Here is a 12,673-nt window from a genome sequence, read left to right on the forward strand (position 1 = left end):
ATATTGTCTTTTAACACTTAATTTAATTTTATCACTTCTTGTTAGATAAAAAGAAAGAAATTTTCACTTCTGTTTGGAGATTTTTTCAGAGTCATATGCCTAATGACAGGATTGGAGATAAACATATATAAAGTTAATATTTTTGGCAAACATAGATTAGCTTATCTCTTCGAATTTTGATAGCTTTTGAATTATAAAGTCAGGAAGTCATGACAGACTGCATCTGGGAGATCTTGAAGAGATATTTTTTGGCAGGCTAAATGATGAATTTAAAATTTACAGAGTTATTTTTAGGGATTGAACTGAGTATAGTTACAAAATTGGTATTTTTAGGCATTTGGCAAGTTAAAGTGACTTTTTTCTTAATCTAAAACAATTATTTCAACAAGTAAGTGGGGTATACTATATATTGGCTGCCTGTTTTGTTAAATAAGGATTAATGTTAGATTACTGCATACCTATTTCATTATGGAGAGTTGGAGTATGGTGTTTTTGATCTGTTCCCTTGTCCGTAATCAGTCAGTGTCTAAGTTGTCACAGCCCAGGGTAGTGCCTTTGTCAAATTCCTTTAAAATTTGAATAAAGGTTCTAATATTTGGACATTTATCTGATCCTATTCAAAATCTTGGATGAGTTTGAAAACCAGAAAAACATGGAATCAGAAAAAAAGATCGGGGAGAGTGGAAGGGACCTACCTGTAAGAATTTCTCATAATAAATCTTGTCGGGAATAGACAAGTTTTTGAAGTGAAATAGATAAAGATGCAACTCCTCCTAATGGCAGATGCATGTGAATAAAATTACCGATTTTTTTAGCATTTTTTTAGCAGACGTCATATTTTTATGTACAATAATTAATTAGCAAACTACTAAGTAGATAATACATTTGTTTCATGTGTAAGACATTCTTACATGATGACTTATCAAATTTATTTCACATGCATACTTTTCAATGAACTTTACAAGAATTGTACATCTTGCAATCATTACAAGTCCATTACAACTGATATGTGCATGGTATTGTTCACAATAATACATTCATCTATCACTGTCATTGTTTTTACTTGAAGCATGTTACTTTTCCATATTGCTGTGAAATTTTAAAACTTTTTTCACATGTTACGGGATTCCGCCAGTCACTTATAAGTTTTACTAGGTTATCGTATTACAAATACATGGATTATGTAATCCATGGGAATCCCAGAAACATAAATTTCATGTTTGGATAGTTGATTAATAATTCTCAAGGCCATTTAAAAATTGTAAAATCAAATGGGAAGAAAAGAAATCGGCACATTATATTTGTAGAAACAACTGAAAAATTCATATTGCTATATTTGATTACCAATAAACAAGGGCATTAAAATTTATAAAATCAGATAGGATGTAAAAAAAAACGACATCTAATTTGTACAAACGGCTGAAAACGGATATTCTGCTAGAAAATGCTGTTTAATCTGTCTTTTCAAAGCCAGTGTATTATGAAATTTGAATTGTAACATGCGTCTACAATTCAATTATATCAATAATAAAAATTGGATTTTTTAAAATGACATGTTTGAGCACTTACTAATATTACACTATTAGTTTCCTCAATCAAAAGATGAATACACAAGGGGAATAATTATGTAAACCTAAGTCTTTGTATTTGAATTTGAAATAATTGTAAATTATTGACTTGTTTAAGAATGTCAATAGAAGTAGCATGCTAATGATGAATATTAGATCATATTTAAAACATTTTCTTTCCTGTGTAACATGTCATTAAATAAACATGTGACTATCAATTTCATTACACGTTGAAATGAATATCAATAAACGAGTCAAAGGTTAAAAGCGTTAGATTACAACCAAAGAAAATATATATTTAGTTTTGTGCCCACTCATTGCTGTTTGTTTGTTAATATTTGTCAGTTTTTGAATAAAAACAGCCTGTTACATGTTTTGCCGCTTGAGTCTACCGTCATCCATCTAAATGTCCTAAATAGACCGAATTTGGTAAATACTTCTGTTATTGTAAATTCCATTACACAGTCTCTATTTTGTGTACAAGTCTAGAAATTAGAAGTCCAGGATTCTGTTTCACAAAAAAACTTATAATTAAGATTGATTGTAAGTCATGAACAATTCAGTATACTAGTACTTACAATAAATCTTAGTCGTAAGTTTTTTTTGTGAAACTGACTCCAGATCCCTATAATTCAACAACTAAACTGACAAATCGATTGCATGTATAAACTGAGATTCACATAACTGATAATTGAAATTGAAGAGTTTCGAACTTACATGTATTAAAAAAAATGAAATTTTATATGAGTAATCTGGATGATGCATTGTAATTTATTCAAGAGGCCTAAAATTGTTTTAAAAATGGTAAAAGTTGAGAAGTTGAAACTGTTCAAAAATTGAATTAAAAGTTTCTGTTACTAGTAATAATTTAATTAAATTTCTTCTTTTATTTGGTTAACTTTAAGTTTGTTCTGCAAATTTAACAAAAGTGAAAAAATCTAATTTTTCATTTTATAATTGAACCTTTTACATGTTATGTCAGAAGTTAAACAAGGTCAATTTCAAATGTTTGTTTTTTCTATTTAATATATAGATTAATGGCTAAATTACATTGGTAAATTGAATTGTAACGTATAGGGTATTATACTAGAATTTACTTTAGTTAAACAAGCATGAGAAATACAAAGATTATATTTGACAAAAGATTCTATACAACCCTATCGGAATGTGATATACCCCTCACAAAGTTATTGTAATTTCCGTATGAAAGTGTGGGTACTTTAAACAGAAAATCGGTGGTGATTCCTAAGTCTCTGGGTGTTGTAATTTGTAAGCTTCTTGACTTATAAAGGGTTTTCGGTGATGTATAATTGTGAAACGAAAGCTTTACAAATAAAAACGATAGGTGGATATGATCGATAATGAAAGTCAAGTGAAGGGGAAGGTATAAAAGTTTCGATCAGGTATCTAGTGGTTGTGTACGGCGGAAAAGAAGGATGAAAGTTTTTTGTATGATCAAGCAATTTACTCTTTTTAAAAGTTTGTCTATCTAAATCAGGATACATGTATACTCATTGCTTGAATTGATGAAATTTTAGAGATGAATTACGAATTGAAGGGAAAAGAGATGGAAGTTTTGGCAAGGGAAAAGTATAAGGTCCATTCTTGCAACTAATTCTCAATCAAGTTTCCTAATCAAAAGGACTATCAATAGTTAATGAGTCAGATTTATGGAGACTTGAATAAAGTGTGTTTTGTTACATTTAGTAAACTCCCTATCTTTCAGTTTGTTATTTTTGTTGCAGGTTGCTCATTATGATTAGAAATTATGATAAGCGTATTTGATTTTGATTAATGAATCTGATTTCTAGTTGTTTGATATGGTTGATATCAGCTTTTTAGCCGAGCATGTTAGATTGGATATGACATGGAAATTTATCATTGGAGACTATTGATAAATTAATTTTGTTGGTTTTCAATTAAAAGACCACCCAAGGATTCTTGCAGTTTTAAAAATTAAATACCAAACAATATGGTTAAATTGAAATAAACAATGTAAAAAACACTTAAATCTTGAAGATTGTGTCTTAGATTGTTTTGAGTTTCCTGCCCACAAACAATTAGAGATGTTTTCATGTTCAATGATTAGGATGTTTTGACAACTTTGAAGTAAATTTATCATGGAAATAAATTGATTGATTTAATCTTTAATGACATGTAAGGGTTTCGTGTTGCACTTGTTATAGTATAGGTGTTGGAAATTGCTGATCAGTGGTGGAATTTTGATGAAAAATATCCATATTTTGTCATAAATTTGGAAAAAATTGTACAGGCAACATTTTGCGGGTGAACGGAAAGATTAACCCAACTACTTCTACCCTTCAGTTAAAATAGAATAGAGATTAATAAAAAAAGATAGGAACGGAAAGAGAGAAGAAAGAAAAAGAATAAACATGTAGTATTTGATCATTGTAAAATTATCTAACTCCGTCTTTCTGAACTCCAATGGAGCTTCAGCGGGTGAATAGGAAAGAATTCACAGGAGAAGGAATGTAAACAGATAATTTGCATATATTGTTACAATTATATATGAGTGGACAAGGGTCTAACAAATTTTGATGTGATGGTCATATTTTTGTGTCCATAAAAAGTCTGTGTTTGTGTTTAAACATATATTTGTTCCGACTAACTGAAGTTCTACTTGAAACTTAGTTATAAACGATGTCATGATATATGTTCCTGTTGGAACAAATATTCTATACCATTTATTCCATTAGGAACATTCGCTGCAATATTTATTTCAATGGAAAAAATATTTCAGAATATATTTTCTCATTGGAACTTATATTATGAAGGAACTTCTATTTCGTGACACGTGGACAGAAAAAAGTCATGGTGGATTTTGATATACACATGTATAAACATATCAATCGAAATATTTTGTGAATAAAAACGGAACTATGTCTTTGATCTAAACCAGAAAAGATAATATGATTTAAAAAAAAATTAAAATCCATTTTATGTCCAAATATTTTTTTCTTCATAGTTCTATAATCGGTAAGATGTGTATTGACATTGTAGCATGTGTGATCTGTTAAATTAAATTGAGACATCAAAGCGATCTTGGTCATGGTCCATTATTTTAATGGACTGAAAGATTAATTGACCATAACTAAAGGCTTTCTACTGCCAAATTTTTATTAACTTAGAAATAAAAATTTCTAAATGTAAATCATCACTTTCTCTAGGGTGATCTAGAAGGGGGCATAATTGGGGGTGGTCAGAAATTGTCCATGATATAAAAAGTTACCATTTCATGCTTAATCTTAAACTTTTGTGATTTAGATTTTTTTTATCTTCATTGTATCATTATACAATATAATGCAGTAGTTAAAATTTTCAAAATAAATCTGCATTCTTGTTCAACAGTTAAATATATCCTATTATAAAGTTAGACCAAATTTGAATATGAACTATATCAGCATACCTTAAGGGATAAACAGATAGATTTATGATCAAAAGGCCATGGGATAAAATCTTAAAAGACAAAATCAGTACATAAATTGAAATTGACCACTGATTTATATGAAATTTTTATGTATAGTTTCTTAAATTTTATTGCATATAAAAAGTTAATGCCTCATTTCTTATGGGTAAGTGTCCTTTTAATAAGGTTTGATATCCAAAGAAATTCCCTTATGAAAAAAACATTGACCTACACAATAATAAATCTTCTAAAATTGAATACTTGTAAATATTTAAGGAAATTTTGGGTTTCTATTAATGATACACTAGCCTGACAACACAATCAATTTTGAAAGTGACACTATTTTTGTACAAAATCCTAAGTTAAGAGTATCTTAAATGTATATTTAAACGATATTTGCCAGCAATAACTAATTCAACTGTAAAATAAACCCTGATGTTTGATTTTTGTGCCCTAAATAGAAATAGTATGGCATTTATTATAAAGGCAAACATTTAGTACATGTGTTGTACCAGGTTCTTACAAAAATGAACTTTATTATGACAGTTTTCAGTGTAAAAACTAAAAAAACAATTTCTCATAATACAATATCATTGTCCGTAATAATGTAATGTTGTTCATTTGAGCAATTCAGTACTGGTTTTACATTATATATAACTGGTACAACATAATATAGAACAAAGAAATCGTAGCTTACGATGTCAACTGAAACAAGAAGCTACAAGTGTTACCTTCCTATTGATGGATGACACAAGTCACATGACATAAGTCAAGTCTCTCTTGTAATCATACACTACAAGTTTTGTAATTTTATTAAAAGGATTAAGTTCCGATCATTCATGCAATCAGACATCATGTCTCAGTAGTACTATACACGAGACAGTGATGATGTGGTATAGCACATCCCAGTGTATTAATGATCATCGCTCACCCGTAATGACCCAATGTACTATTGTGTAAAAGTTGATATTGAAATATTTATGTTTTGGCTGTGTTTTAATATTGTTTTGAGGACTACACTTCGTTGTTTTCAATTTATTGAAATTTTTCTGTTTATATTATTAATTTTTCAACAACGTTGCCATAATTAATACATTTTTTCTACAGAAATCTAGACACCAGCCGCTATTTCTATTCAAATCTTTCAAAATTAATAGGATTGTGAAATTTCATCTTGAAAGATAAAGAAATCATTTGCATAATGATTTGATTTTATTGACAATATCGAGACGTAGCCTTCAGCAATATCCGTTTTCTTTGAAAAGATAACTTTAATTTAACATCCGTTTTATAGAATAATAGACTTCTTGTATTCTTGATAATCTTTTCTTCTCACACCTTAAAGTTTAAATTATGTTGTTAACTATAGAAGCATAAACTTGATAAAAGTGTTCCCATATTATATAAATAATAAAAAAATCAAGTTCATTCAAAAGAAATAATTTATATAAGATATTTAGTGCTTTTCACTAGTGAAAAAATGTTAGGACCATCCCCCAATTATACATCAGTTATTTCAGTACAATGATCAGTATGGTAAAGGCCAATTTCATTAAAGTTACACTGAGAAAGAATATGTTGTGCAATTTATCAGGTGAAAAAATAGAAATTTAAAATATCCTTGTAATTTCAAATATAAAAGGTGAAAGTACCGGGAAATGTTTGTAGTTGAGGCTCCATTTGTCTGAACACATTTTTTACTAGGTGACTTAGATGTCGTTGGCAATTGTCCTGTGGTTAGATTCTTTTGTTGTCGAAGATGCATTCTGTGGTTGCATTTAATGACTCTTGGGCTTCTTTGTCTGTGTACCTTTGCCTTAAAGGTTGTATTGCTGACTTTTGGGTCTCTTTCCAGGTGTACGTTAAATGCCTTGAAGAAAAATCTTAATCCAAGTATGCTATGAATTCAATTGTTACAATTTACATATAAAATATGTGAATATATTGCACATTTTGCAACTGTGGGCACCATTGATGCAAATTAAATATACATTTACTTATACTAAATCTGATTTAATTCTATTTGAATACTACAGCTATATCTTGTGGTTTTGAGAAATTTTGAGAATTATTTGTTTTCACTGTTATTCAAATCACACAATAGGTACTTGTAACATCATAAACTAATAAAAATACATGAAATGAATAAAAAGGGACAGGGTATTAAACTTAATAAGCAAAGGAACACTGCTTTACTGCAGTGACATTAAAGCCTTCCATAGGGCGCTGAAGCTCACTCCTCACTGAATTTTCAAGATGCCCCCTAGCACCGTTTTGCACGAAATTCAAATGTGTTCATTATGAGTCTCATTGGGGTCTAAGTGTGACGTGGGATTGCCTATTTTTTGTAAGCCTGACACATGAAAGTAAAATTATTGTGCCGAGAAAATGGGAAATGAAGTCTAGCGGTTCACAGGAAATTACAAAAAAATTAGAATTGCTTACGTACATAGTGTAAGCGGGATACGGGAATTTGACAAAACAGTAAGGGGATCCAGGATCAGAACCCCAAAGAAAACCCCTTCATTTAGGTGCATTGAGAAAAAAAAAAGGAAAAAAGACAATGACACATTCAAACTATTGATAATATTTTATATATGTTACATGTACACAGATTATTTATTTCTAAGGTGTTTTTCAATGATATATATTCACTTTTCAGGCTACACCAGTAAGTTCAAGTTCTTTAGCAAGTTTGTCTAGTGAACCTAGCTGCCATAGTTACAGTTGCCGACCAGAATTACCGCCACCAATACCTAGCATTCCACCTGTAAGTAAACAACTGTGGATTCGTTATTATTCATGTTATGCCAATTTTTCGTGGGATTCGTTGGTACAATTGAATCAAAAGTTCAAACGTTCAATGAATTACAAATTTTCTACAGGCTTGTTTATATATGCAGAGATTTGCAAAACCACGAAATCAAATAGCCTTGAAAACGGAAGTTTCTTTCAATCCACAACCCAGAAAATAAATGAATCCACAGAATATGAAAACATTTCAGTTACAATAAAGTATACAGTTATTTAGATAATTTTCTCATTTTAACACTGAACATACATCAGATATTTAATACTAAGTTTTAGAAAGACATGGCGCCCCAAAAATATATATATGGAAATGCCATTTTTCAAAATCGAGAACAAGATTGAATGACAGTTACTACCAAATCTGTCTTAACATGAAAGGCCAATTGAAGAACATCACCATTTTTGGCATCATAGAGGAACAAATTGCAATACAATTTGGATGACTTTATGATGTATTTGTACCAATAAGAGGAGAAAATTAAACAGTAAATCTTGATCTTAAATAAATATTGGGTTTTAATCTACAAATGAACAGAATCAAGGTTCAATGCACTGAGTCTGCTTTTTCATTAGATCAGCCAAGATTTTATGACTTTTTCTGATTAATGTATCTCATAAAGAAGCAAAGATACTAGGATTACAATTCAGATTATTTATAAATCAGGAAGAAGAGATTGCAGTGCCATCACAAACTTTCTAGTTTGATTTAGAATCTTTTCTGCTTAATATTCGTATTGCAGTCTAGCAGAAAAAGAAATAAAATGTATGATATATGTGGCAGTTTTATTATTTCAGCCAACATCCAGTCATATAGATAAAGCAGGCAGTCTTCACAGTATTCCAACAAGGTAGGTTTGTATAAAGTTCAGGATTAATAACCATCTGCTGGAGAAAAGATAAAGTTCAGGATCAAGAGTAACAGCATCAGATAAAAGACAATTCATTGATACCCTTCTACATTTGATTATAGATGTATAAAAAAATGAATTGGGAGATGATGATATTGGTTGTCTTTGTCATTATAGACATGGTCAAAGTTGTCACAAAATTTGGTTATATCACACTTCTTATTTGCACCAAGATGTTATAAGAAATTGGATACCCTGCATTAATCATGCTTTTCATTATCATATGGTCAAATCTCTTTTTAGACCTCACCCCACCCCCTCTGAAATCGAAAGACCTCACCCCCTCCGAAATCGAAACTTTCATTCTGCATTGGCAGTAATATTTTTGTGTAAATAAGTTATGAAGTTATAAGTTTGAAATGAATCTGCTTAGAATTAAATTTTGGAAAATAGAAGCACAATATAATAATTTAAGAAATGATGGTTACTGGCATTTGGTATCTAGAATCATTACTGAAAACACCTGCAATATTTGTAAAGAAAAAATGTAGTTTTTTTGTTGCCCTCCTTTCTAATGCTATGTTGCATAGCTCTAACTAAAAATAAATATTTTGGCACACCCAAACACTCAACATAATGGTTTGAACAAACAGAAATGAACAAAAAAAATACAAAAGCTAATCAAAACATTACATAATGTAAAAATAATCAGTCTGGTTAGGTGTAAACAGACCTATAATGTAAACAGACCTATGATTGGATAACCTTAACACCTGTGGAAGTAAAATGACAGATTGACTGTCCTGAAATTGATGTGTATTCATAACTTGATGTGGTATTGGAAGTGTACGTTTTATCATTAAATGTGGTCATGTTGTATAACTCTCATGCAAGAAATTATAGTTGTGGTTTGCCTTGGAGCTTATTTTTTCGTAAACATTGCATAGTTCTAAAAGTACAAGGAAAAAAAAAGGTAGATTTTGAAGATTTTGAGTGATTGTTAAGGAAATTGACAGCTACCGATTTCTTGTAAAACGTGTCTTGAACTTTTGGTTAATATCATGTGACAACTATTTCAGGCATATTCAGGAAGGTCTTGTAGTTCATTTTTATGCCTTGTGTATGTTGTACCATTACTTTGGATAACACAGTTATGCTGTTATTTCTAAAACTTTCTCAATTTGGCAGCTCTTAAAATAGCATCTATTGTTATAGTCTGGATTGTCTAGATACCTGTCACATCTTAAAATAACATAGAACAATCACGACATCAGTACAGATACTATTTTAAATATATTGTACTACTTTATAGTGCAAAGATTTAAAAAAAAAAAAAAAAAAATACTATCGAATTATTTTTAAAATATTTTCATGATATGACAAAATCAAATGGTTTCTATTTCGTTTATCATTTGTTTCTATTAATTCTACTAGTGCATCTGGTGCATTTATGGATTTAATGATAATTCTTTAGCACCTTTAACTCTCCCTTATAAATGTCCATGTGGTCTGTCTCTCATTTTGTATATATATACAGTCATGGCTTTTATTTGTTTATATACAAATTCCTTGTAAATATTTTGTACTGATCCAATCTGTTTCAAGTCAATAAGTCATAGCGCTTTTGGAAATCCCTTTTTCTGAAATATGTAATGTTCTATCTTATGGAATAATTTGACCAGATGCTACCTGTTGTTTACCTATATATTATGTTCGTTAACAGGTGTACATATAGTACAAAACAATCACTGACGTTGATCAGGTTTGATAAGGATTACATCCCCAGCAGGAAGCCGTTGCTTTAGCTAAGATAAAACAAGGTTTTTATGGATGTTTGTTTGTTATACAAAGTACATATCAACATGCATTGTAATAGATGCTAGATTATTCCCATATGTGAATTTAAACTTTGACATTTTACGTAGGCAGGTACTCTCAGAGTACAAACTGATACACTGCGAACTTTGTGACATCATATTAAAATTTTGTTTTTGCAAATATTTAAAGTTAACAAATATAATAAAATGTGGTAGCTCGCGTTCTCCAAATTTAAATTCAGTATGAGATTAGTAAGCTAAACTGATTTTTGATCCCAAGATAACCGCCTTAAAAGGTTAATTCCCATTTTTCCAATCCATGTGAAATGATTTATAAGAAAACATTTACATTGCTATCTTTGTTAAATCAAATTTTTCCAGGTCATCGATAGGCCAATATATAATATAAATCACCAAGAAAAACTAGACATTTAGATTAGCAAAATTCATAAATGTGCTTTCTTTGTGGGAAATTTGTGTTCCAAAACATTAATAAAAGGGCTATTTTCTTTAAACTGTGCATTGGACTATGCATAAAATGCTCATAAAAATAAAACATCTTTCTGAAAAAAAGCATAAAAATATGAAGATTAATATGAAATGATTTTTCTTTGGGTCAGTAAAATTATCAATTTGACCTGTGGTCATTTTAGACATCAATCAGCATAGACAGGTGTAAAGTATAGTGTAAATTATACCTCAATTTACCTGACAAAATGGTGATAAATATCTGTCAACAAATGTCCAACTACCATGTAAAATGTTGATCCTTATTTGATGGTTATCTCTTTTCCTGTTAGAGAACTATAATTTTTGGCAGAGAATGAATAGGCCACCTAAATTGTTATATAGGTGTAGAGTAAAGAAGATTTGAGATACAGAAATGTACGGAATAAATTTTAATTTTGACGTGATAGGTTCTCTTAGAGAATTTTGATGGGGTTAGCGCTGCTTACTCAGGTTTTCTGTTTAGTTTTTCGTTGATTGTTGTTTTTCTGTCATTTTGAGTTTTACTCTTCTGGTTAATTTTTTTTTTAGTTTTATGATTGCCAATTGGTACCTCCTCTCTCTTTCTAATTGGCAGAAAGTCTTTAAAGGAGATTTTAGCATATGGAAAGAGTTTCCATAGTTGACAAGGGAATAATGCATCTGTTTTTATTTGCAATAAACTGTTTGTGTAATTGTTTGGACTTGCCTTCAGCTTACATTCTGTTTGTGAACTTGCTTGGACTTGCCTGTCAGTCATAGCTTACGTTCAGTTTGAAAATTTTTATCAGTTGTACGAAAAAATAATTGTATAGAAATATTATATGATTGATGTGAAAATAATTCCTACCAGATGATTGTAGTGTGTCAAAGTGTTTAGTCTTATTACTTGTTTCTGAGTGACAGACAAATTGATTAACATATGTGTTGTTAGGGATGCAAAATATTAAAAAAAATGCATTTAATTTCTTTTGTATTCCTTATCATTTGTATCTGGTAGGCGAATATTGGAAAAAGATCAGTTCTGCATTGGATATAAGTGATAAAATATTTTACGAGCATGGAATAATAGAAACTGGCTCTGAAGTAATCGGAAAATGGAAATAATGGAAAAGTCTTGCTTAAATCTAAATTGTCCTTGTTTAATGAAGCTTGTACATAAAAGTCATTATATTCACATACTCCTTAGTTATTTACGAAATCAACACATTTGTAAAACCAGTAATTCTCGTTGATCAAATGATTAATGTAAGAAGCCTGACATTAGACACAAAAACAGGATTTTCTACTTTCGCTTTCATTTGTTGTCCATTTTAATCTGATCAAAACAAATCAACATATTAATCAATGCTGGACAAACTAGTTAATCTGTTGACATCTAGGAACAAACTGTTTTATTTGTTATTTGTATGTTCATTTATCATATTTAGAAATCTTCCTTTTATCCACTGTCCACTGTCTTTTGTCATCCTGCTTTTATTCATTTTTGCTATGTGACAGGTTGTTATAGCCAGTAGCAATGTGTAAACTGACTATTGTGTTTAAGGCAGATTATTTGTTTAAATAGGAAAATGCAAGATGGTGCCAAAATGATGAATGGAAAGATTTTGTATTTTTACACAACATATGACAGACGTCTTTCACCTGAGGCTTGTACCTCCCTGGTTTTGTTGAATTTCCTTTTTGAAAAGAGGAAGATACAAACTTCATTCATTC

At 30.1% G+C, this 12,673-nt stretch overlaps 1 protein-coding gene across 4 annotated transcripts in view; it reads left to right on the top strand.

Annotated features, from left to right (window-relative positions):
• The window catches only part of LOC139491268 (SAM and SH3 domain-containing protein 1-like), a 73,046-nt gene that overhangs the window by 13,329 nt on the left and 47,044 nt on the right, over positions 1-12,673 (top strand). For all 4 annotated transcript variants that reach the window (XR_011656502.1, XR_011656503.1, XM_071278809.1 and 1 more), the window contains exons 3-4: positions 7,658-7,765; positions 8,602-8,654. Coding sequence is in view for 2 of the 4 variants with exons in the window: in XM_071278809.1 (XP_071134910.1) it covers positions 7,658-7,765; positions 8,602-8,654 (161 nt within the window). In the remaining 2 variants the exon portion in view is untranslated. The remainder of the gene's footprint in view (positions 1-7,657; positions 7,766-8,601; positions 8,655-12,673) is intronic.

This window comes from Mytilus edulis, chromosome 10 (genome assembly GCF_963676685.1).
Source record: "Mytilus edulis chromosome 10, xbMytEdul2.2, whole genome shotgun sequence".
Lineage (NCBI taxonomy): Eukaryota > Metazoa > Mollusca > Bivalvia > Mytilida > Mytilidae > Mytilus > Mytilus edulis.